This window comes from Denticeps clupeoides, chromosome 13 (genome assembly GCF_900700375.1).
Source record: "Denticeps clupeoides chromosome 13, fDenClu1.1, whole genome shotgun sequence".
Lineage (NCBI taxonomy): Eukaryota > Metazoa > Chordata > Actinopteri > Clupeiformes > Denticipitidae > Denticeps > Denticeps clupeoides.
In genome coordinates, this window is record NC_041719.1 from 2231686 (window position 1) to 2257914 (window position 26229).

Sequence of the window (26229 nt, forward strand, 5' to 3'; positions counted from 1 at the left end):
TTTATTTTTTCTGCAAAAACGCTGATATGACTGCCTATGTGTCAAACATTGTGGTTGGTGAATGGTGTTGATGACTTCTATAGGCCGCTCTACTCCTCTTCCTGCCTCTCTCCTCCTCATTAGCATTTAAAGCTACAGACGGTAGCTGGATCAAAGTGGCTGTAATTCTGGACCAAGGCTGAATTTCAGAAAAAGACGTTAGATACACAATTAGAGGACACTAAGACCAATATAAAAGCAAAAAAAAACCCATTAATTATAGGGGACCTTTAATAGTTTTCTGAGCGGGCTCGTGTGGCCCTGATATAGAGCAGCTGATAACTGGCTGATCACAATATCATGACTGTAAACGCATTATAATGCAATTTTTTTGCTTTATGGATTTTTATTTTATCAAAGGAATTCTTGGATTTATTGGTTTCATATTCCTTTTTGAACATTTCTTTGTGTTTAGATGACAGTGGTAGTAAATGTTACACTCACTAACTCAGTGCGATATGTCTGGTTTAAAGTGAAATTCTTACTATTACATAATGTTACAAGCAAATAAATCAAAGCATTGTGAAGAGATGTCATGACAATGAAATACTTTTGGTTTTGGCATCTTATGACGTGTGTGGTACATTCTGGATCATTGCTGGCCGAACAGAAAAAACTACACAGAGGGGGTTCAAATTCAGGTTTTCTCACATGGTTCTGAAACAGGTTATGATCTGATGCCTATAAATAAGGACATGAGTGTAAAATAGTGACATTTTGTTTCGTTTGTGTGCATTTCGGTATTTTGGTATTTTCTGTTATTGGACTGTTTTTGATTCTGTGAATAGAAATGTAATTATCGTCGTTGCATATTTATTTGTCGGTATGGCCCGTGTTTCCGTGCTCTCCGGCAGGTGGCGCTGTAGGCCTCCCACGCCTCCCTGCTGCAGCCCGCTGACGCGGTGGAGGCTGCGGCGGACCTTCAGCGATGCGATCCTCCCCCCGGCTGCGCCCGCAAGGTGGGTCCTGCGCTCCGAGGCTTTATTATAAAGGCTTTATTATAAGACGCGGTTCATTGTGGCTCTATAGCTGCAGCGTGAGGGCAGTAGAAACGCGGAGGGCCTGCACATGCGCATTAAGCGCCGATGATGGCGTTCCCCTGCATTCCGTCTCATGTCCGACGGATATTTCTGCGCTTCTGTCATCATGAAACATTAAATCTTCATCTTCGCAGCTCAGCCAGCCTGGTGTTCACCTGTATTGAACTGGATCGGCTAGAAATGTCAAAATCTGAAAAAAGAAATGGTATCAAATGAATATAATGATGACACTCACCTTCTCATGTATTCTGTTATTTCCAGTACTGTGTATTTAATGTAAAAAGAAGGAGTATATGCGGTTTCATTTTACAGTTTCCTACTGCGCACACAGACCTAACCGGAATGTTACAATTCTCAAATCTAGGTTGCAGCTCTACACTGTCCTGCTGCTTTAAAAAAAAGGATTATAATCAGGTGATTAGTTAAGTTAGTTGGTTAGTTAGTTGGTTAGTTATGCCTTTATTGTCACTGCTCTGAAGCAGGATGCTACAGATACCCCAATAGGGACTACTTAACGGTGCAATCTAACCAACAGTGCAGACGGTAAATCCCAGTATGTCTGCTAAACACTACATATGAAGTTATGGACATGCAGTACAGTCAAGCATTATACATAATGAGATGGTAAAGTGTTGCAATTATGTACAGAAACATACAGTGCACCAGGCAAGTATTCATTTTTTCATGTTACGGCCTTATTCCAAAATGGATTAAATTCGTCTCCACCCCATAATGACAACATGAACGGCATTTACTTGGAGTTTTGGCAAATTTATTAAAAATAAAACTAAAAAACTGAGAAAGCACATGTAATTAAGTATTCACAGCCTTTGCCATGAAGCTCATATTTGTGCTGAGGGGCCTCCTGTTTCACCTGATCATCCTAGAGATGTTTCTGCAGCTTAAAAGTGAAGTGATTGTCACACGTGATACACAGCAGCACAGCACACGGTGCACACAGTGAAATTTGTCCTCTGCATTTATCCCATCACCCTGAGTGAACAGTGGGCAGCCATGACCGGTGGGTCGGGATTCAAACCGGCAACCTTCTGATTACGGGGCCGCTTCCTTAACCGTTAGGCCACCACTGCCCCTTAATCAGAGTCCACCTGAGGAGAAAACGTGTTTGGACCTGACTTGGAAAGACACACACCAGTCTATATACGTCCCACAGTTGACACTTCATGTCAGAGCACAAAACAAGCAGGAAGTCAAAGGAAATGTCTGTAGGCCTCTGAGATAGAATTGTCTCCAGGCACAAATCTGGGAAAACTCAAATCTGGGACTCTTCCTAGAGCTGGCTGGGAGAGAAGGGCTTTAGTAAGGGAGGTGATCAAGAACCTGATGGTCACTCTGTCAGAGCTGCAGAAGTCCTCGGTGGACAGAGGAGAACGTTCTAGAAAGACAACCATCTCTGCAGCAATCCACCAGTCAGACCTGTATGGTATAGTGGCCAGAAGGATGGCACATGGCGGAAGGACTTTCAGACCACGAGAATCAAAATTCTCTGGTCTGATGAGACAAAGATTGAACTCTGGTATGAATGCCAGAGGAAACCAGGCATCGCTCATCACCAGGCCATAACCATCACTAAGGAAGGAAGCAAACCCGTAATCAGAAGATTTGCCGGTTCGAATCCCGATCCGCCAAGGTGCCACTGAGGTGCCACTGAGCAAAGCACCGTCCCCCCACACTGCTCCCCGGGCGCCTGTCATGGTGCCCACTGCTCACCAAGGGTGATGGTTAAAAGCAGAGGACACGTTTCGTTGTGTCACCATGTGTGGTGCTGCAGTGTCTCACAATGACAATCACCCCACTTTCACTTGCAATACTTTGCCCAAGCACGGTGGTGGCAGCTCACGGTGGTGAACATCTCTGGAGATCTTAAAATGTCTGTGCACCAACGCTTCCCATCCAACCTGATGGAACTTGAGAGGTACTGCAAAGAGGGACGGGCCGAACTGGACAAGGATTGGTGTGCCAAGCCATTGGCATCATATTCAAAAAGACTTGAGGCTTTAATTGCTGCCAAAGGTGCATCGACAAAGTATTGAGCAAAGGCTGCAAATAATTATATGTGATTTCTCGTTTTATTTTTTTAAAAATATCATAAATTTGCCAAAACATCAAGTAAACTTTTTTCATGTTTATTATTATGGGTGTTGTGTGTATAATTCTGAGGAAGAAAATATTTGGACTAAGACTGTAGCATAATAAAATGTGGAAATGCACTGTATATGTGTGTGTGTGTGTGTGTGTACTTTGCAGATGGCAAAATAGTTGTAAATTGTTGCACATTGCTCCGAAATTTGTGGCACCATCCGACCTCTACAACTCATACAAAGCGCTGCAGCACGACTGATCTCCCACAAGTTCTCCCACTTGTGGGGTCCCATTCTTCCTGTCCGGGGTCGGTTTGTGAGGAAGTCTTTGATCCAGGAGCAGGTGAGCCCATTGGCGTCCCATTGGCTTCCTGTTGCTGCCCAGGTTCAAAATTCTGATGCTTGTCTATAAAGCCAAGGAAGGGTCACACCCTCCTACCTCAGATCTCTCTGATCGTGCAGCACTGCTCCACTGGTACCACCATCTCTCAAGGTACTAGGAAAGCTTTTATTCATATCCATACTTGGCCACATGATGACGTGAGAAAAAATAAAACCTCCCAGTGAGTCAAAAAGCACCTACTGCTGTCTTCTGAAGTTAGGACCATATGTCGAGGACAGAAATAAAAAGCTTTTCAGTGTGGTCTAAAGGTTTAAAGGTTTAAAATGGCTCTCTTCTAAGGATGGGATGTTACCTGACTCTCCTTTTTCCTTTACCAGATTTAGAACTGTTTCAGTGAACCATAGAACTTTTGAAAATATAAATTTGTTTTCTTCGCAGGTCAGAAACAACTGTGCATTGAGACACTCTACTGTTGAGAACACCAATTCAAAACCTAATCTGACGCAAGATTTATTTATGAGAGAAATATTGTGGTGTGGAACATGAGTGTGACGGATGACTTTGTTAGTTCACTTGGCACCAGTCTACAAGATGGCCAAGAGGTTGGAAACAACAATAGGTCCTCTGATGGAGACGCTAATGCTAATAAGATCCAAGTTGAGGACAAGAAAGGGACAGCAGGGTTTAGGACATTGTCTCCTTTGCGGTCTTGTATAGAAGAGCAAGACAGGATCATCGTCTGGGGAACAGTTTCCCAGTGTGATGACCCAGATCTGGCTGAGTTTGAGATGCTCGAATGCCAGGAGCTGGAGGCCTACTTAGCAGAAGAGGACAAGGCACTTGCAAAAGCTTCAGGAACTGCAGAAGTAGCAGATCTGTCCAAAAGTCTGAATGCCACTGAAGCAACATCAGGCTGTTGTACCATTGAAAACAGTGTGGAAGGGGCGCATCCAGGGAATGAAGAGACTACTACTACACATGCTACACAAATCATGGTCCAGAATGGCAGCTTGGAAAATGTCTTCCTTTCTCGCCTTCCCACAATGTCCACAAGCCAAACACAAGAGAACCCAACATTCGCCTCCAATGCAGACCCCAGCATTTCCAAGCAGTCAGCAACTCCTGCTGAAATAAGCACAAGATACAGCACAGGTGTCAAACTGAATTATGGCTCTACCATTTTGCCCAAGACACCTTTTGTAGAAGCACAAGAAAAGCGGTCAGGTCCAGATCCATGTGAGCTGAGAATTGGAGAAGATTCCAAGCAGTCCAGTACCACTGGCGCTGTGCAGAGTTCTCATGGGCATTACTGCTTAGAACCCAAGTTTACGGATTTGAAAAAGAATCCTTCCAAAGCAAACGAGAAAGTTGCTGCCACGCACTCAGTTCCACCTACCTATAAAAAACAGAATTCTTTTGAAAGGACTTGTGGGGCAAGCCCAACCAGCTTGGAGAAAAGAAAGCCTTGGGGAAGTCCTTCCCGATCAGCCACACCCCCATCACCCAGGTTCACCATGACTAACAGGAGGCAAACCCTCTCATCTCCAGCAAAAACAGCAAGCAGCAGAGCTCCAAGCGAGGAACATAGTGTCTCCCCTCAAAAGGTTATCAGCAGTGCCAAGCCTTCCACCAAGGGCTGTCTGAACAGCAGTATCCCAAAACCCATTCCTCCTCAACAGCCACAGAGAACAGAGACTGAGAAAAAGAGCATTAAGCCCAAAAATGTGCGTCCAAAAATCATCACATTCATTCCAAGGAGTCCTCAGGTGAGGCCGTTTGGTCATGAGATCCAAAAGCCCTCTTACTATGGCCAGGAGTTGGTAGTAACAGGCATCAGGCCTCCCAGTCATACAGTCCCACATAGACTGGCTAACAAATCTGAGAGCTTCCATGGAGAATTGCGGGACAGATATATGAACGAGGTGAGAATTTTTGTATTTTTTGGAATGCGTTATTTATTTATTTTTCCTTAATGCCACAGTGGTGAGAAGGAGATGCACGTACTGTGACGCCCATGAGCCACTTTTAGCAGCGGGGAGTGATCAGGACTGAATTGGTGTCAGATGGGTGAGCCCAGTGGCACCTGGGCGTCACAATAGGTGTCCAGTGGAAGAAGACTTTCACAAAAAGGCAGTATCAGAAGTGCCTTTCAGCAAATTAAAGACAGGAGTCGTTTCCCCATGATAATTTCTGTAACCAAAACTGTATAACAAGAACACTTATAACACCAGAAAGAAGCACAAGACATAGCACAAGTGTCAATCTGAATCATAGCGCTGCCATTTTGCCTGAGAAGGCGTGAAGGTGATTGTAATTGTAAAAAATGTTGTTCCTGTGTAGAGATCGAGGTACATTTGGGAAAGATTCTGTTGCAAACCTCATTGCAGTCTACAGGACTAAAGGTCACATTCAAACCATGTTCCCATATTGGCTTCAAAGTCATCTTGCCTTTAAGATGGGTAGCAGAGAGTAAAAAAATGTACACTTCTGAAAGCTTTAGACGTACCCATTCTCATTTAACAGAGAATCAATAAAATTATGTATTTGAAGAATATTCCGAATCAGCCCTAATCTTGGAAAAAATAGATTTTTGTTGAAGCTCCCTTCCAATAATCCAATGTTTCTAAATTGTAGATGGAGATCCATGTTCAAAGAGGATATATGAAGTGAAGGACAATGGAAATTTTTAAATAATTTTCACATCTCTCCTCACCAACAAAATATTGTTAACGATAAACTTATTTATCAGAGGTTATCTATTTAAAATGATTAATGAAGGGCAGAGATTTAAGTGGATGTGGATAGCAAACTAAAAACTCCAGATCGATCCATAAGCAATCATGTCAGTTCATAAAATCAACTTATTTTCAACCTGGGCTGAGCAGTAATAGAATTGCATATTAGGTAAAGATAATGCCCTTAAATCCCTTGGTTTAGTAAATTTAGGAAACTTTGCTATTGGATGTTCCAAATGTAGCAAATGAATTGAATTTAAATATTAATGTAAGTGTAGCATAAATAAATAGTTAACCAAGGAAGACTTTTAATTCTGATGACATTAATTCTACCCAAAAATGACGTTGGAAAAGAGGTCCACTTCTCAATTGTCTATACTGAATGGGGCAAAATTAGCCTGAAAAAATTGCCAAGGAATGATAAAAATGGCCAGATAGTTAAGACCTTTTTCAATTGTACGAAAAAATTGCATGGATTTATCTTGGGGAAGGCTCATTTTATTTAGTATGATACTTAGTTATCCTTTTGTAGGTCTTGTGTTTCATTTCAAGTCACTAGAATGCTCTATCTATCATTTTTGAGGATTTTTAATGTATTCAATAGGTGTCTGGTGGTTCCCATGATCTTATTGGAGTATATTGGTCCTCACAGGCTACAAGGCCACAGCTAGGAGTTGGTGCTGTTGCCAGGCAACCTGGTACAACGAGCAAGATGATTGTAACAGGTCAGAGGTCAACTCTGAGCTTCAGCCATCCACCTCCAGGGGGCCCAGCCACTTTTTGTCAGGATTATGCTGGTAAGAAAGAACACACCTACAGTTATTTTTCTTATTCCGTGCTTGATATGTGGCTTTTCCTCTCCATTCTCTGTGATTAATAAAGGTTGCTCTAAGATAGGATTTTTCTAATTCAAATAAAAACAAATAAATACCCACAATTCTGTTAGTTGCAAAATGTTAGATTAGATTTCCTAGACATTTCTAATGAGTATTTTTCCTCCCACATGTGGGACTAAGTTAAGGTTACTGTATGTTTACAATAGTTTACAATAAAATAGTGATAAGCACAATATGATCCATCAGAATCAGAAGTTGTTTAGTTACTTTTCTGATGGCGATATAAAAATTCTAGTTAAAAAATAGAGCCGGTAGAGATCTGCTCAAATGAGGCCTCAGCTCTCATCTCACTGGCGTACTTGCGGGGACTGTCCCCGTAACTACTGACTGTAAGTCACTCCGGACAAAATCATCTGATAAATGCTGTAAATGAAATATATCAGTATCAGGTAAACTAAGAATGAAATAATTTTAATTAGGGCTGTCAAAGTAAACGCGTAAGTAACGATTTGTATAGTGTGAGTGGTTTGTGAATAGTGTGTGTGCATCCCTGTAGTATTGTGTTTGTCCAGTGGGTGATGCCGTAGTTGCACGAGGGGGGTTGTGGCAGACAAGTGTTCATTTTCGTATTGTATCGTTTTTTTGGGAGCTGAGCTGTGCAAGTTTGTCCCCGTTATGCTACCTTCATCTAATCGAAGGTAAACTTGTCGATCGACAGAGTTGTTCATCTTGTATATCATCTTTTTTTGTGTGGAGTTTTTCCTTGTGTGCAGAAGGGTCAAGTGTGAAGGCTGTCAACTGTAGGACCTGTCAAAGCCCATTGAGACGTACTGTATGTGATTTGGGGCGATATAAGAAATAAATGTTGTTGTTGTTGTATACATTTTGCATTCCTTGGTGAGCGAAGCATGTTTATTAGTATATAGATTTTTTTTTTGCATGTATGCATGTTTGTGTGTATGTGAATGGTTATTGTTTCTATGTTTATGCAGATTTCACGGTACTGTAAGTTACAAAGACCAGAGGGACTCTTCTTGACCTTTAATATAGCAAAGAAAAGAAGTCGAGACTCACTTCTGGATCCAAGGGCTGCTACAGTTCAGATTCAAAGCAGTGACTTGTATGTACTAAGCAATCGTCGAGTCTAAAATACCTCTTGCTGGCCAACATCTCATGCACACGTGATCCTCCACCTCGCCAACAGCAGACCACACTGGATGGTTTTCTACGCATGAAAAACTCTACACACAATAAACCTTTGGGAGCGATAGATGAATGGGTTCAGTACAGCTTGCAGGCTGATTAACTCTATGCAGGACGAGGGTCTGCTTGTAATAATTTGTGTCGTATCTAACGACTGCGCGTATGAATCGCCTTCGAGAGCCACTGCTGTAATGAAAATACGCGCTAAAGTAGAGACAACTTGGTTGTGCTCACCGGGGATTACTGGACATTGGTCAGTAATCACAGTTATCTTGCAATTGTAATTCTATATTGTTCCTATTTCATTTTGTTCATATTTCATAATTTTTTTTTAAATATATATATTTTTCTCATTGTAAATACATAACATAAAACTGCATAAAAAACTGCAAACATATTTGTCTTTTCCTATGTTAATACATGTATTAAAAACAGTATGTTTAGGACAGACTGAAAGGTTAACTATGACAAAAATCTGAATAATTGCGATTTAATTATTTAATCTTCTGACAGCCCTAATTTTAATATACGACATATTCTGCTCTTTATCTTGAGTAGTGAAGAAAGAAGCTGGCATGGAGACAGCGCCCAAATTCCTATTGCCGAAGCCTGGACAGTCTGGCCTCCGGCCCCCTGGCTTCTCCAACCTGCCTCCTGCCCAGCTGGCTGCCTTGGGCTGTGTCCGCAGTGCCAGTGTGTCGTCAGTGTCCAGCAACCAATCAGACGAAGGCAGCCACCATAGACCTTCCGGTGAGTCTCAGTTACGGTTTTTACACACATTTTCTGAAAGCATGCCTCATATTGTCAGAACTCTACACACAAATAAAAAAACACACACAATGGCAAAACTCTTCAGTTCTCCTGCAAAATGAAATTTGTTTCACTACTTTAAGCTGAACGCTCCTGAGTCCTGTTTTAAATGTAAGCACATAAAAATGACCTTTCTTTCCCACTGCATGCATTTTCTGAATGGCCACAAATAATGTCATTTTGGAATAATGTTTATTGTTTGATATAATATCTATCCAGAAAATTTAGCGGCGTCAAAAAATGTACGCTATATCATTCTTGATTCATTCATGAGTGTTCAGACCGCAACACTGAATAAAATTTTGTTTGACAATATTTGGCTACGAGTAGATCATTGACGTCACATATTTTGGGGGTTTGGGTGTGTGCAGATGAAGCTAAAATAGCTACAGCCAAAGACTGTGAGTGTTGTTGCTAATGCAAGGTAACGCACCCGAAGTTGAGGTTAGTGGAGGGTGCCATCTAGTGGTCACTGTGCAGTGCTTGTAGATTATGTATTTACATTTACAGCATTTACCAGGCGATCTTATCCAGAGCACCTTACAGTCAGTAGTTACAGGGACAGTCCCCCCCTGGAGACACTCAGGGTTAAGTGTCTTGCTCAGGGACACAATGGTAGTAAGTGGGGTTTGAACCTGGGTCACCCTGGTATGGTAGTAAACTGGTAGTAAACTGTATTAAAAGGGGTGTGTAGAGTTCACAAGTGCAACAGTCAACAGGGTCCTATGCTATATGGAGAAGTTCGGTTGCAAATGGAAAATTCTTCTAGCATGAGGTTAAGGTTCTGATGGATCACAGCTTCTTCCAAGTAGAAAGAGTTTCAAAATGACTTTCTTTCTCTTCTTGTTGTCTGGGCAATATATATCACAAAGTTGTTGTCTCTGAATCAGGTTGCCAGGTGGTGAATCTTCCTCATCTGCTCCTATGTCACTTCCTCCATGAAGTTCAGAAGTTTGATAGACTAGTGTATTGTATAATAATACGTTTTTTTCTCAGGGTTGTGATACTTGTGATTAGTTTGCGCTCTAGGCTGGTTGCATTTAAAATATTTAGCTGTAGTGGCAGGCTAATTGCATGTCTCTAATTAAATTAAATGATATATTTTGTAGTGTCCAGGAAGGAAACTGAAAGAGCAAGAGCCTCAGTGTCCCTGAAAAGGTGTGCAGTTATCCCACCAAAACCTCAGTCTGCAGGTCAGTCAACTCCTCTCATCTTGCCCCTGTTCTCTGGATCTTCTCAATACGGGTCACAGGTCATAGAGAGCCTGTTTATTGACATTCTGAGCTCCTCCCTCTTCCCATAATTCCTTGCACCTTATTGATTATAATCCTGGCTGCCTACAATTGTCATGGAGACGGAGATCTGGGGAAATAAAAAAAAAAAAGAATCAGAATGTAGCCAAATTGCTGAAGGCGGCTTCATATTTTTAAACAGTCTAAAGAAAATGTAATTGTATTATTTATATAAAAATACATCATATTTGGCACTTATCATAGAATGAAGGCTTGTAATTGAAATGTCTTTCTCAGTGTTTTGTGGGGAAGCAGAAGATGTTACACTGATCCAGAGGCTGAAGCGACGCTGTGAGGACCAAGCCAGGCAGCTGAGGAGCCTCCAGGTGGAGCTTCAGTGGAGAAGCCATGTCCTGGAGGTCTTCTCCATCACCACCCAGCACTTTAGTCAGCAGGTATGGGTCCTGATGGCTGCTCCGCTTTTATGTGTGCAAGTACTAGTGAAAAGAGGGATGTGAGTAGGATGTGTGTGTTCACGTGCTCATGAATAAATGAAGATTATCTAACATACTGTCATTTCATTATATCTTTGTGACAATGTTTCTCCATATATGAAGTGTATGGATGTCTACAGTTCAGTGTGAGGAGATCTGGGACCCTCGTGGACGTGGAGAAACCCGTCCTTGCCTTTTGTGCTGCAGCCGGCAGAATTGAATGAATCTGATTAGTTTACAGAGGATGACTGAAGGGTCCATCTTGGGCCACACCCCTAGTCCTGTGGGAATCGTAACATTTATAGCAATTGGTGGTAATGTCTGTATAGCACTGTTTCATCTTCCCCTTTAAATATTAAAATACAAATGTACCAAATTAAGTAAAAACAATTAATGCAAAGATGTATAATGTAAAAATCTTGGACTTTATTGTTGAAGAACGTATAATGAAATCACAACCCTTCTTCTGCAATACAGAGATGATGTGGCAGAAATGTAGCCCGGTTTTCATCAGACTCTGCCCACTATCATTTGTGGACAAATAAGAAGATCCGGATGCATGCGAGTGTGTGTGTGTGTGTGTGTGTGTGTGTGTGTGTGTGTAGGCAGTTGCAGTGTCATTCTTCTGCTGCTTCCCCCCCTCTTGTTCCTCCTCTCTCTCGTTCTGTGCCCCGCCCTTTGCAACTGTGTGTGTGTGTGTGTGTGTGAGGGTAGAGAGGGTGTTTCCCTGGTAGTTCTAATGCTAATGAAGCTGTCTTCAGACCTAGCATGGGCCAGAGCTGCCGTGCTTTTTGTCCCCGTCCTCCCAGCTGTCTGGATGCCACGGTAACAGCAGGATGAGCAGCTTCGGCACCGTAGGACACTGACTGTGTGTGGAGCCATTTGTTTAATCTTTTACCTGTGTGTGTGTGTGTGTGTGTGTGTGTGTGGTCTGCAGTTTTATTAGTGAGAATTTTTCTGCATTTGACTGTGTGTATGTGTGCATGTGTATAAGTGTATAAGATCAGAGACTGGTCTTTTTGTCCATGGGTAATATGTGTCTAGAATATTTATATTGTTCCGATGCAGTTCAAGGCCCACATGTACACTATTCCAGATGCTTTGACCTGCTTGATGGTCGATGATGGTTGCTACTCAGGTATCATCTTCGTGGACGTGGGGTGCGTTAGTGGATGGAAGAACTTGTGGTTGGCAGGCCTGGAAGTCATCATACAATGTCAGAGGCCGGGCTGGAATCGTGGTCGTGGACGGAAGAATGGGTCATTATCATCAGTAATCCAAAAAGGCGAGGTCAGGACGCAGAAGGTCGGCTTGAGGCGAGGTCGGTCAGAGAACGGCTTTCAACGGATGATTTCGCGGCTTCGTTCTCCTCCTTTTATACTTGGGTGTGGTGTCCTTCCGGTGCGACGAAGTCCAGGACGCCTCTGCGCCCCCTGGTGCCTGGGAGTCGGGACGGCAGCCATGAATTGTTTCCAGTCTCTGCTGCACCTCTGGCTTCAAGTTATCTTCAGGTGTCCAAGTACTGGGTGTGGCTTTGTGTTGTGATTTAAAATTCATCCGCTGCAGGACTAACTGCTGCACAGGTGCAGGTGATCTGTGATCTGCCACCAGGACCAATTCCTTCTGACTATCAAATCCCTGTGATCATCACCTTCAGGGGCAGCAATCATCTCCACAGTCGATGGATCGTGCCTGGAATCCCTGGAGCCCTCGACCAGCTCCCTCCTGCTGCTGGTCTCCCTTGGCAGCCCTGTGGATCTTTCCATTATCTGGCTCATGCCCATCCCTCAGGCAGTCAGAACCATACCCTTATTATGGCTTTATTTAATACTAGATCACTAGCAAACAAGACTTTTGTACAGTTGTATTTTCTGTTTCTGAGCGGTGAGTATGTAGCATTCACTGAACCTCCTCCAGACTGCGCCTTCTTCGGTTCTCCCCGGACCTCAGGCAGAGGTGGACGCTTGGCCATAGTTCTTGAGTCTGGTTTCCGCTGTCAGCAATCACAGCAGCCAAATTCAGTCTCCAGTTTTGAGCTTCAGCTCTTTGAGCTGCATCAGGACACTTCTTATATTGTCCAAAATCACATACAGTACGTCTCAATGGGCTTTGACAGGCCCTACAGTTGACACCCCCCACACTTGACCCTTCTGCACACAAGGAAAAACTCCACTAAAAAACTCTAGGAGAGACAAAAAAAGAAAGGAAGAAAGGAGGGAAGGAGTAATACAGAGAGGGACGCATTTCTAGGTTAGATGTGAAGATTTGTGCAGGAAAATAAAAAAAGTTGTAGTACAGTTGTAGTGGTGGAAAAGTCCAAATTGTAGTATTGAGCATCTGTCCATGTTTGGAGGTGCTGGACAGTGCAGAGTAGGTTTTAGTCCAGTTTCATTGTGTACATTGCATGTCCATTACAATGCTACTGGTCCATTTAAAGAAACTTTAGTTGTTACTGTGGTGACCTTCTGATGCATTTCATGCTGATTCATCTTGTCAGCAGTTCATCGCTAGGGACCAGGATCCCGTCTGGTGGTCTCATCATTGGACTCTGGAGTTGGTCTGGGTGCTTGATTCAGTGCCTCATAAAGAACAAGCAGAAACAGCGTCAGACAGTGACGGTGTAGGGCGTAGGGGTAGCGGGTAACACACTCGCCTATGAACCAGAAGACCCAGGTTCAAATACCACTTACTACCATCGTGTCCCTGAGCAAGACACTTAACCCTGAGTGTCTCCGGGGGGGGGACTGTCCCTGTAACTACTGATTGTAAGTCGCTCTGGATAAGGGCGTCTGGTAAATGCTGTAAATGTAAATGTTTTACATTACCACTTATTAAAAAACATAATCTAAACCCGACTGTCTTATGTAACTATAGACCATTTGCAAAGCTTCCTTTTCTCTCAAAGATTTTATAGAAAGTCATCTATGCAGGCCAATCTCGATCATAAATCACAATATAGCACTGAGACTGCACTCTTAAGAGTTTTTAATGATCTTTTCTTAACCATATTCTGCTGCATCTCATTGTTGGATGTATTTGCAGCCTTTGATACGGTTGATCACAACATTCTTCTCTCACGTCTAGAATTGTTTGTTGGCCTTAAGGGTACCGCTGTCCAGTGGTTCCACTCGTCCTATTTTAGGCCCAGCTCCCTTTAGTCTCTGTCTGTTGCTTCTTGGGATCGATTTTTTTCCAAGTACAATACGACATTTCATTGCTTTGCTGATTTTGTGTGTGTGTGTGTGTGTGTGTGTGTGTGTGTGTTTGCAGAGTGAGAGCACCGCTCTAAGGGAAAGGCAGTTGTCACTGGAGTTGACCAGGATCAGGGATGAAGTGGGTGAGTTTTATACCTGGTTGTGTGTGGCTCAGTACAGACCCATTACAACGGTGCAAATAAATGAAATAATTATGCCATAATAATATAGATTTAAGTTAAATCAACATAATAAGATGAAAAACAAACAAATGTGAGAGAAGATAGTTGCATTTTGAACAGGTAAAGAGCTGGTCTCTTTTGCAGCCTTCAGTGTGGAGTGTCGGGAGCGTGTTCAGGGTGAGAAGGCAGAGCTGGAGCAGCGTTTTGATGTGCAGCGCCAGGCCCTTCGTGATCAACAGAGGCGAGAGCTGGGGACTCTGGAGGAGCGTCTGAGGATGGAGAACTGCGCTGATGTCCAGCGGCTCCATGCCCAACAGCGGGACCAAGTGGAAGCACTTCGCAGTCAACACCAGGAGCTGGTGGGTGGAGCCTCCTGCTGATTAAATTTACAGCATTAACCAGACACCCTTATCCAGAGTGACTTACAATCAGTAGTTACAGGGACAGTCCCCTCTGGAGCCACTTAGGGTTAAGTGTCTTGCTCAGGGACACAATGGTAGTAAGTGGGGTCTGAACCTGGGTCTTTGGTTCATAGGCGAGTGTGTTACCCACTAGGCTTCTAGCAACCACATCAGTCACCAGTTATCAACACCAGTGGCACCACCCATCCTTCCTTCCATCCATCTATGTACGTCACTCTGGAAAAGAGTATCTGCCGTTGTCACGGCAGCGCAGTCAGGAAGGAGGCCAGTGTATGACCGCAGGGAAACAGAACTCAGACCATGCGCTCACACGGACATGGCCCAGGGTGGCAGTAGCCTAGCGGGTACAAGCCAGAAGTCCCAGGTTACTACCATCGTGTCCCTGAACAGTCCCCCCTGTCTCTACTGATTGTCCCTGTCACTACTGACTGTAAATTGCTCTGGATAAGGGCATCTGATAAGTTGGAAAGAAGCTGAATTCGGGGAAAATCGGCCATTTTTTTCGCTTCTGTTGTTTTTGTGTATTGATTGAAGCAATGACGGCTATGATCCCTTATCTTCATCTCTGGTAGGTGGAGGAGATGAAGGAAAGCCATGAAGCTTCCCTGTCAGAGGTCGAGGTGAGCCACAGCGCGGCCCTGTCCACGCTGCAAGAGGAGCACAGCAGAACAGTGAAAAGTGAGTGGGGAGAGTGAGAGCGGGGAGTCACAGCGCCACCTACAGCTGTGGAGGAGAGTTAAATCAGTGTTCAGGAGGTGCTCTGTGTCTCTATGTGGAATAATAACACTTTCAGATAACACTTCATGTGGTATGTAATTCTAAAAAGAGGGACCAAGGGCAGGAATTAAAGTAATTTGCTGCTTACTGGATGATACTTATTTCATGTACTACATGTATGTTAGACTGCTCTGTTCGTCTATCTGAATATGCTGCAATGTCAACCTCTTGTGACAGATCTGAAGATGGCTCATGAGCAGCAGAAAAAGTCTCTGGAGGAAGAGTTTGAGAAGCTCAGACTATCCTTGCAGGTACAACTACTAGTAGAAGTAGTATAGTTGTTATATGTACACGTAGACTAATAAACTAGAGGTTTCAGCATAATCTAAAGACATAATTAACCTGGTAGTTGTCTCTGCATTCTGGGTAATGGTAATGCAAGATGTGCTATACAATGGAAAAGTGGAGCTGGTCACATTTTTAAATGTGTACAGTTCAGTTTTATCTCTGGTTGTAGTAACGGTGAACTAGTAGTAGTAGGGTTAGTAGTTGTGCTGCTAGTAGTACTGGGGGTCTTTAATTTTAAGTAATTAACTGAACTCTTGTGGACTCTGGACAGGACCAGATCGATACGCTGACTTTCCAGAACCGCAGCCTGAAGGACAGAGCAAAGAGATTTGAAGAGGCTCTGCGCAGAAGCACAGATGAGCAAATAGTGGTGATGTACCCTGATTTAGTTTGTCTGCTGCAAAATGATGAAATCTTTTGCTCCTATTTGGAACATCTGTTCATCACCTGTCATGGTCATGATGTTACAATAGCCATAACTCAAATGTGTCCAAGCTGTCTGGAATGAAGAGTTTCCACCTCCTGGTTTGACGGTGGGGACTGTTTTCTTGGAGCCATAGGCAACTCCTCTTCCCAAAAGAGTTGATGCCAAAGAGCTCGGTTTTGGTCTCATCTGGCCACAAGTCCTTCACGGTGTGGTGTGTTACCAACTCTTTTCTTGGTGACTATGGGCCCAGCTGCCTTGAGATCCTCCCGAGTAGATCTCGGATGCTTCTCATTATCACGAGGTGAGACCGTTCGTGGAGCACCAGAGCGAGGGAGATCTTATTTTTTGGTTCTTTCATTTCTGAAAGATTGCACCAACTGATATCACCTTCTCGGCATGCTGCTTTGTGATGGCCGTGTGGCCCGTCCCTGACATGTCCCTGACATCCTTGTATACTGATCTTTATATATCCCGTACTAAGCCACCTGAAAGTGAAAAGTGAAAGTGGAGTGATTGTCATTGTGCAACACTGCAGCACAGCACACACTGATACAACGAAATGTGTCCTCTGCTTTTAACCATCACCCATGGTTAGCAGTGGCGCCCGGTAAAAACAGTATGTGGGGATGGTGCTTTGCTCAGTGGCACCTTGGCGGATTAGGATTCGAACCGGCAACCCTCTTATTGTGGAGCTGCTTCCTTAACCTCTAGGCCACCACTGCCCCCATATCCCAGCTCACTCAGCGACTGCATCACTGATCTTTAGTGTAAGGGTCAGGAAACGGTCCCGTAATCTGAGGGTTGAAAATGGTTTGAATCCCCACACACCGTTTACTAAGGGTTAAATGCAGAGGACACAATTCATTGTGTCACTGTGTGGTGTGCTGCAGTGTTTCACAATGACGATCACTTCACTATCACTACTCACCAAGGCATCCAATCATTATATTATATTAATGTTATATTAATATTATATTATATTAATCACTTGTCAGATCTGCTTCTTTTGTCCAGAATATTTTGGTTCTCTTAGATTCAACACATAACTTTGAAAGATTACTCACCAAGATTTTACTTTATCATAGCCTGCCTCCGTCCATTTCTGTCTTACTTAGCTCTTAGCTCCTTGTCACTCTCTCGGGTCCACAAACCATAATCTCCTCCCTGTCCCACGCACCAGACATTCCACCCTTGGTGGCAGGTTTTTCAGTGTTATGGTCCATCAGCTCTGGAACTCTCGTCCACGGTCTCTCCATGATTGCTCCGGAATCTCCGGTTTTTGTATGTGTACAAATGTATATTTTGTTACTGTTCTTTGTCGTATCAGTAAAGCGGTCTTGGGTTTGTTATATTAGTAATACTCTGCAGTGTAGCCCAATATGGCGTATAAATATATGTGTGGATGATATGTTTAATTCAGGATGCCCTGGCACCATACCAGCACATTGAAGAGGACCTGAAGAGTCTGAAGGACGTTCTAGAGATGAAGAATCAGCAGATTCATGAGCAGGAAACGAAGATCTCGGAACTGGAGAAAATGGTGATCCACGATACACTGTGGACATTTACTTGTATTAAATTTGGGGGTGGGTAACTAGGTGGTGGGAATTGAATAAATTAATTGTTAAAAAAAAAAAAGTATAAAAAAACAACAAATCTAATCGCTCTTTGCATTCCAAGCAAAGGGGAACTTTTGTCAGTGCCCGATTTCCTAGAGAACCGATTACATTGATGCACACATCAGAGCTAGGACAATGGACAAATCTGAAGACAGTGTGTTGCTAGGACTGATTCATTTCAAACTCTACCTGACGAAATTAATAATTTTTAATCATGTCCCTCCCCTGATATGAACATCAATTGTAAAGTAATGCTTCATCCCATCCCATTTCAGGCCCAGAAGAATGTTCACTTAGAGGAGCGCATTCAGGTCCTGCAGCAGCAGAATGAGGACCTCAAAGCCAGGATTGAAAGCAACCTTGCCATGTCCAGGTCTGTTTCCTTCACCAGTTAGTTATGCACCTCAGGTTCAAGCCCCACATACAACCACACTCAACCCTGAGTGTCTCCAGGGGGACTGTCCCTGTCACTTCTGACTCTAAGGCCACTTCGAGCTGGCTAAGGCCGCCTGGTAAATGCTGTAAAATGTAAATGTAATTTTTTTCGTTTTATATAGATCAGAGTTGTGATGAGTATAAATCTCAGGAAGTCTTGTACAGTCATGAGTAAATAATTCAGTTTTATTCATCATCAGGCAACTGACAGAGAAAAATGCCAACCTGCAGGAGCACGTGGAAAAAGAAAGTAACGAGAAAAAGCGTCTGAGTCGAACCAATGAGGAGCTGCTTTGGCGTCTGCAAACTGGGGACCTGAGCCCCCGTATGTCGCCCACATCATCCCCTGTCCGGGTGTTGCCAGGACCCGCCACCCCCTCTCATTTCCAGGAGTTACCCCGATGAGGCACTGCCACACATCTGCCCACCCATTCCCATTGAGCGCCCATCACCTTCGCTCTTGATGTTCTACTGATTTCTACGTTTCTCAATCCAAACGGAAGAAAGGGTGACGTCACTTGTTCGCTCTCTTTTGTTTTACCCATCGCCTTTGATATCGTACCACTGAGTTCTGGTGTTTAAACACTAGTACTAAAACGTCACCGTTTGTAAACCCTCTACCTTTGAGGTGTTATCTGATGAGATAAGGTCTTGGCGGTGCCTCCTGGTCTGGTATCCATCTCCAGTAAAAGACGGGCCAATTTACATCCCAGCATCAGGATTACAGTCACCAGCAATATTTCTGCCAGTTCTAATGGAATGAGGAAATTAGGGAGCTCTCCCCGAAGACAAGAATGATCATAAATGGCATGATGTTCATGCTTTAGCATTACAATCTGCATTGGGTCTGTCTGGTTCTAACCCTCGATGTTGTATTGCGTCTTTTCACGATGTTCTGTACTGAACTGCCATGTTGCAGTCAGAGGTGAGGAACTGTTAATAACACACTCTGATAATCATCTGATCATCTATTCTGATTATCAGCTTCACTTTATATATATAAATAAAAATTCCAACCGCAGAACCCACAAGAGCAACTATGCACTGTTCAGTCTTCCAGTTGCCTTCTCTGGGCGGTTGGTTGTATTTCCATGAATGTCGATCCCAGTTGAGGATGTTGTTGAGTGTGGAACGTTCCGTTCCAGTGCGGAATGGTCCCTGATTGCCTCTAATTAAAAAAAACTTTTGACAAAAGGACATTCTGAAGCTTTGTTGTACTCTAGTTGAGGTGTAATATGAAAACCAATGCATAAAAACATTTTCAATTATCATAGAGACCAGGAATGTAAATTATATATATATATAACATTCTAAACCTCAAACATACATTGATCAGTACAATTCACATGAATGTTTTATTTATTATAATGAAATATTTTTCATGGTTATTGCAGCCGCTGTCTGCCTGTAGGATTAGGACTTTTCGTTTTGTCTGGTTTCAGTGCAGTCGGATTTACTTTCAGCAGCTGATTTATATGCAGCTCAGGAAGGCGGATGAAGTTTCATGGCATTGACTAGTAGACATGGTCACCATGAGTTTGGGTTAAGAGCCTGAAGATATTACACCATTTACCTCCCATTTCAGTCAGGAAAAGGTTATTCACCAAGCATCCTACAGACAGTTGTCCAAATCGATTGCCTATGTATGCATTTATTTCTGATTATTCGCTTGTGTGGCAAAGCAGATGGTATCAAGGTGGAGTTCACTTTTTTTTTTTATACATGTTTGGGTATCTGTTTTTTTGTCAATTGTCAATCATCAACCCTGCATCTGGTTTGGCCTATTAAGCTACTGACAGCCTTCACATGTAATTTTTAATTTTCAGAAGTATTAATAAGCTTGAGCAGCCTAATCACTTCACTCACAGGTGAGTGAACAAGCTTGAGTAAAATTAGTTTGAAGTAACCTCTGATTGTGTTCTGTTTGTATTTCTGCATGTGGAGGAACATCTGAAGGTCCATATTTGACCCTTTTCTGACGCTGATTCCATTGTGAATGACAGTAGTCTACATTTCTTGTATTAAAATCAAACAAAGACTTGATTATATGCTTACTTCTGAACAGTAATACATTTGTTTGAATACAGCCTGCTGATCAGGTACCAACACTGCACAAATACTTGTGTCCTGTGGACACGACTATGCTATATCACATCAATCTATGAATGTCTGACCATCTCAGCTGTGTATTAATAAAAATCATAATCATGGTGCACTGAAGTATTGCTGTTCTGCTAGCTTTTGTCAAGTTTGGATTGTACCAAATGTCAAACACCATGTAACAGCCTTTCATTTTACTGCCATGTTTGAATTTGCATTGTGATATTAATATTTTTAATGGAGAGAAGCCAAACTATTATGGCACAAATGTGTTGCATCTCACATATAAGTATAGAAGAAAATAAACCAAAGAAATTCTCTGTCTTTAAGCTAACATCTCTGCATGCTCACTTGTGCAAAAAAGGCTGCAGGATGTCAATTGGGATGGGAAATACGATGGTGGAGTTATTCTCTGCTGCAATGGTGTTGAGAGTCTGCAGGTACCGGAGCTGCAGGGCTGAGGGGGACTCGGCAATCACCAGCGATGCCTCCTTCAAGGCTCGAGAGGCATTCATCTCCCCCTCAGCAGCGATCACCTACACCCCGAGACAGAGAGGTTCCAGTTGATCCCAGATCTCAACATTTTTTCGGCTTCCTGACATATTTAAACGGAAATACACTGCTCAAAAAACAAAGGGAACACAAAAATAAGACATCCTGGATCTGAATGAATTAAATATTCTTATTAAATACTTTGTTCTTTACATTGTTGAATGTGCTGACAACAAAATCACACAAAAATGATTGGTGGAAATCAAATTTATCAACCCATGGAAGTCTGGATTTGGAGTCACAAAATTAAAGTGGAACAACACACTACAGGCTGATCCAACGTTGTTGTAATGTCCTTAAAGCAAGTCAAAATGAGCGGTGTATGTAAATGCTTTTTAATTTTGTATTGCTTGTTAATACGGGTCTGTAAAACAGTTTTGCTGACATGGATTTGATGCCATTTCTCAATTTGGTTTCACAATGTGCAGTACTGTTTGCACTGCTGTATGTGACACCAAGTGAAAACAATGATGGATTAATTGATGACAGGGGATTTAGATCTTTGACCAGACAGACCAGAAAATTGTTCTGATTTATGCATGAGTGTCAAGTGCTTATGTCTGTGCAAAAAATGCATGCATGACCCAAAATAGTCAAAAAAAAGTTATAATTAAAAGTTTTAGTTCCCCTGTATGGTTACCATGGAAAAGGGTCACACCCATGAGGGTCCATTTAAAATATACACAAATCAAAGGATTGCAGTCTGATTGTGGCTTATTAATCTTTTGTCTGACCTTGGCTCTCGCCTCCCGAGTGGCTTCGGCCTCAGCGGCCATTGCTCTCTGGAGCTGCTGGGGTAGTTTCACATCCTTAATCTCTACCCGTTCCACCTTGATGCCCCACAGCTCAGTAGCCTCATCCAGCGACTCCTGCTAGTCGTCAGGCAACATGACCCGATCAGGTTTGTTTTTCAAGCATGCTGATGATATATATGTAAGTATGTATGTGTGTATATGTATACAGTACAGGCCAAAAGTTGCTGTTTTGAAGAAACTAGAATATAAAACGTGTTTTTTGTTAAGTACAGAACACCACGTGTTCATTCATAGTTTTGATTTACAGCATTTACCAGACGCCCTTATCCAGAGCGACTTACAGTCAGTAGTTACAGGGTTTGAACCTGGGTCTTCTGGATCATAAGCGAGTGTCTTACCCACTAGGCTACTACCACGCCTTCAGTGAGAATCTACCAATGTAAATGGTCATGAAAATAAAGAAAACACATTGAATGAGAAGGTGTGCCTAAACCGTTGGCCTGTACTGTATATGTATATATGTATGTGTGTGTGTGTGTGTGTGTGTGTGTGTGTGTATAAATGTAAACAGTCCATACCTGCATGCTTTGTGAGATGCCTTCTCTGTCTGACAGAAGCTCTGCCAGGTTTTTTGTTCCAAGCACGTTTCTCAGAGTAGTTTGTGCCAGAAAGCGTGTAGCGAAGTCAGCATTTGAAACGCTCACCACAGACGAAACTGGGCAGTTGACACGGAAGTAAACGACACCGTCCACAGACGCGGTTACTGAGTCTTTGGTCAGGATCTGTTGTCAATATTGGAAGTGTTTTCTCACATTTGATTTTGTTAAAAAATATATTTAAAATAAGAAGCTGTACTATTAAGCTTTACCTCTTGAGGTGGGATTTCAAATGAAACGGTTCTCATGTCCACTTTCACAAATGTGTCTGTGCAGGGCAGTACGAAGAACAGCCCTAACAATAAAGAAAATATCACCAAAATATCACAGAATTCTCCTGTTTAAAAAGAATGGGATTGAATCAGATATTTGCACCTGGTCCTTTTGGTTTTTTGTCCACAATGCGACCCAATCTGAACATCACCGCACGCTCATACTCTTGAACTATCTGAAAAGAGAAGTGTTTTTAGGTTTTAAAAGCCAGTCTCCAGACACGAACCCTATAGAAAATCTATGGAGCAGCTGAAACTCTGTGGGACCGTCTGACCTCTGCATCAAACATTAAGTTATGGTTTTCTATTGTATCAATTGTAATGGTGGGCCATTCATATGGATACACCTTAATAAAATGGGAACGGTTGGTGACATTGAACACATTAGTGGTCAGAAACTTGTAAATAACTCATGAAAGAATAAAGTTACGTTACAACCAATCACACCATTGTTTTTCTTGTGAAATTACCAATAAATTTGATGTGTCACATGACCATATGTGAAAAACAAAAACGCTTCCTATTGAAAAAACAAAAGTTGGATCCAAGATGACCAACTTCAAAATGGCCACTATGGTCACCACCCATCTTGAAAAGTTTGCCCCCTCACATATACTAATGTGCCACAAACAGGACGTTAATATCACCAACCATTCCCATTTTATTAAGGTCTATCCATATAAATGGCCCATCCTGTATATATGCAATACAATGATAAATAATAACTTTAAAATCTGTTTATCTGTTTATCTGTTTATCTATATTGTTTTTAGAATTCTGTTTCTCATATATCATATCTCTCAATTATTTGTAAATGGGGAAACTTCAGCAGTATATCAAATACTAATTTTCCTCACTGATTAACGTACGTAACTTTGGTAACTCTATAAATGCTTAGTGAACCGTAGTTTATTTTAAAATATTTAAATATTGGTTTGTGGAAATGAACACTGTGGTAATGGGTACAACGTAAAAATAAGTTGCATAATTGAATTTACCTTCACACACATGAATATGGTGACTGGCAGCGTAGCCACCGTCAGCAACAAGGACACGATGAACAGAATCCAGCCGCAGACACCGAGAGATCCTGGCTGCTCATCTGATGGAATGTGATGACCGGGTTCATACACAGGAATAAAACATGCTGAGAGAGTTTCTGAGCACGAACATGCTGGTTAACAAACTGGGAAGTAATTCTCAAATCAGTTTTTTATTTTTTTATTTTGTCATTATGAACTGCTAAAACCATCGGCATGCAAGTTGAGATTCCACTTAAATAGCAGTGTAATTAGTGTAATTGTGTTATGGGAGTCTTGTATTACAGTAAGTTTTATTCCACCCAGGAAATTCACAAGGGCTGTCTTCACCAGTTCGCCCTAAAAGACACCTAATTTCAGCAATTTTCTGCTCAAAAGCTGTGCAAGGCTGAGATACCTACCAGGCAAGATGTCTGTGTGGCTCTCACTTCGAACGTTTGTGATCTTCACCTGGTGCATCATGTCTAGCGCAGTTGGCGGGTGGAACTGATGCCTGTCTGTGTGGTGCAAAATGGACGGATTTTGTGTCTGACTGTTTTACCGGCAGAGGCGTGGCCTATCCCTTAACCTGCTGGCAACGTGACCTCTGGTATCACCAATACACACAGCGGCTTAGGAATGACGACCAATTTTATGGTCTGCTGTTTCTGATGAGAGATGAGAATTCAAACAATTTCTGAATTCACATTTATTGGCCCGACTACATTCAACAAATTCTTTATGAGAGTAGAAAAGAGTAGGAAAGGGGAGGTGCAATCCTGAGATGAATAAATGATGGAGCCGTAGCTTGACACTCGGCTCCTGAAATATGACCTGACAGGGAGAGTGATGGCAAGATAATCTATCCTTGAATTTGAATTAAATGAGCTTTGCATAATGCATTTCTTGTGGAATATATTAATGGTTGCTTCCATGATCTTTCACTGTCAGCCCAACCAGTCAAACTGTGTTAGTTTGAATTAACCCAGAAATCTAGCTTTAACTAGAAGACCCATGTTCAAACCCCACCTGCAATTTAACACACAAACAAAGTGGTATGCATGACCACTTCATGTTAGTGGAGTGATTAAACTACTTCCTGTTGCCTACACCAGATAACAGCTGTTCCGGGAAGTTTCCCCATTTCCCGTCCGCTAGGTGGCAGTGTTTTCAAGCCTTTTTATCTGCTTACTGTATATGTTCCGTTCAGAAAACAGATTTTTTTACGACAGATAACCACGATTCTTTACTGTTTATGAAAAAAATTGAATGAACAACCATGTCATGAAACACTCATATTGTCTTGGTGTCGCCAGCATATGAAATGTTTAAAGAATTTTCTTGAATAATAATAAATAATACTCTTACTAGTTTTACACTGCCCATAATACAAAATATTAAGCTGATCTATGTACAGAAAGGCATGATGTTGGATTTTTGGGCCTGTCAGTATGACAGACCATTTACTATTATGCTGGGAATACGTTTTTGGCTCCCTGAGCCAAAGGCCTCGCCGAGACCTACGATCTGACATATGGGAGTTTGGAAAACCCGGAAAAACGCGGAAAACTGGGAAAAAAGGCACAAAAAAAAAAAAACATGCATTACATTCAAGGCTGCCACGCTAAGACTGTGAAACGCACAGAAACATATTGTTTATTTTGGTAGGTCGTACGGGCCGCCCACAAATCGGGTTGTAAAAAGTACGGTTTGCTATTGTGCAGAGGAACAACCTTTCAGCTCCCTGTGACCAGCCGTAAAAGGTAGTTACACGGGAGTTGAGTCACACAATATGATAAATTGGATGTGTCGCTAGCACCAACTGGGGGTCAGGAAAACCTTGAAAATGAGGAAAAATGCAAACAAAGCCATGTCTCGCATTCGTGGCTGCCACACTAAGACCTTGAATTGCACAAAAAAAATTACACATTGGTTGCTTTGTTGGGGACAAAAAAAACAGGTTTCTTAGAATTTGCGATGACACGGTTGAGCGTGCACACATAAATTTCAGATCAGGCTTTTTGTTCTGGACTTTTTTTGGACATTGTGTCCAGGTGGTTTGACATACAAAGAAGTTTTTGATGTTGTCTCCTAATGCTAACATGCCAAATTTTTCAACATGCTCCAAACCTCACCAAATTTCACGTGACGCATCTTAGCCACACCCTGTTAGCATTTTTGGTGTTAGCATGCTAGCATTAACATGCTAGCATGCGTTTTTTTCAACATGCTCCAAATGTCACCAAATTTAATGTGCCGCATCTTGGCCACGCTCTGTTAGCATGTTTGACATTATCGTGCTAGTATTAGCATGCTAACATGCTAAATTTTGAACATGTTCCAAACATCTCCTCATGTGACCGCCTGTTCTATCGGCTACTGTAGTTATACCGCCTGCTCTTACAGCTGACACCAGCTCTGGAGGCCCATCAAGACGCCCGGACAGGCCCATCAAAATTTCCATGGAATTTTGGTTTCTAGCTTTTATTATTATTGTCTATGCATAAGAATGAAATAACGTAATTTACATCTACGTTATATTCAGTGACGTACCCAGCAATACACTATTCATTTTGCACATATGTGAGAGAAACATGCTTGCCTACTCAATATGCACACAAAGTAGATTCATATCTAGGTACTACATTACAGCACACCAATCTGTCTAGAGGTTTGTGTGATACTGACTGTGAAATA

The 26229-nt window shown here is 42.3% G+C and overlaps 2 protein-coding genes across 3 annotated transcripts; one reads left to right on the forward strand and one right to left on the reverse strand.

The window, feature by feature from the left end:
• The first annotated feature begins 900 nt into the window (after positions 1–900).
• On the forward strand, positions 901–20688 carry mtus2b (microtubule associated tumor suppressor candidate 2b). Of its 2 annotated transcripts, none has more exons than XM_029000871.1 (14): positions 901–998; positions 3963–5446; positions 6912–7056; positions 8854–9048; positions 10218–10301; positions 10638–10795; positions 14105–14171; positions 14355–14569; positions 15205–15310; positions 15587–15660; positions 15969–16067; positions 17545–17664; positions 18019–18116; positions 18379–20688. In XM_029000871.1, exons 2-14 carry the CDS (start codon positions 4067–4069, stop codon positions 18581–18583), a joined length of 2946 nt encoding a protein of 981 aa, XP_028856704.1. In that variant the 5' UTR covers positions 901–998; positions 3963–4066; the 3' UTR covers positions 18584–20688. The 2 variants fall into 2 exon arrangements, with proteins under 2 accessions (XP_028856704.1, XP_028856705.1); XM_029000872.1 differs by having other exon boundaries at positions 8857–9048; positions 18379–20687.
• Positions 18520–25058, reverse strand: LOC114802172 (erythrocyte band 7 integral membrane protein-like). The gene is made up of 7 exons (XM_029000873.1): positions 23955–25058; positions 23512–23615; positions 22617–22689; positions 22454–22536; positions 22164–22367; positions 21565–21699; positions 18520–20814 (listed from the first exon to the last, which is right to left on the reverse strand). The coding sequence occupies exons 1-7, from the start codon at positions 24013–24015 to the stop codon at positions 20626–20628; spliced, it is 849 nt and encodes a 282-aa protein (XP_028856706.1). The 5' UTR covers positions 24016–25058; the 3' UTR covers positions 18520–20625.
• Positions 25059–26229: the final 1171 nt, after the last annotated feature.

Excerpts from the sequence above, each read along its gene's own strand:
- mtus2b (XM_029000871.1), top strand. The coding sequence starts at position 4,067 with ATGAGTGTGACGGATGACTTTGTTAGTTCACTTGGCACCAGTCTACAA. Across the intron at positions 14,172-14,354 it reads CAGGATCAGGGATGAAGTGG|CCTTCAGTGTGGAGTGTCGG; the intron begins GTGAGTTTTATA and ends TCTCTTTTGCAG. Across the intron at positions 16,068-17,544 it reads GCACAGATGAGCAAATAGTG|GATGCCCTGGCACCATACCA; the intron begins GTGATGTACCCT and ends TGTTTAATTCAG.
- LOC114802172 (XM_029000873.1), bottom strand. The coding sequence starts at position 24,015 with ATGATGCACCAGGTGAAGATCACAAACGTTCGAAGTGAGAGCCACACA. Across the intron at positions 22,537-22,616 it reads CAAAAAACCAAAAGGACCAG|GGCTGTTCTTCGTACTGCCC; the intron begins GTGCAAATATCT and ends CTTTATTGTTAG. Across the intron at positions 21,700-22,163 it reads GCATCTCACAAAGCATGCAG|GAGTCGCTGGATGAGGCTAC; the intron begins GTATGGACTGTT and ends GACGACTAGCAG.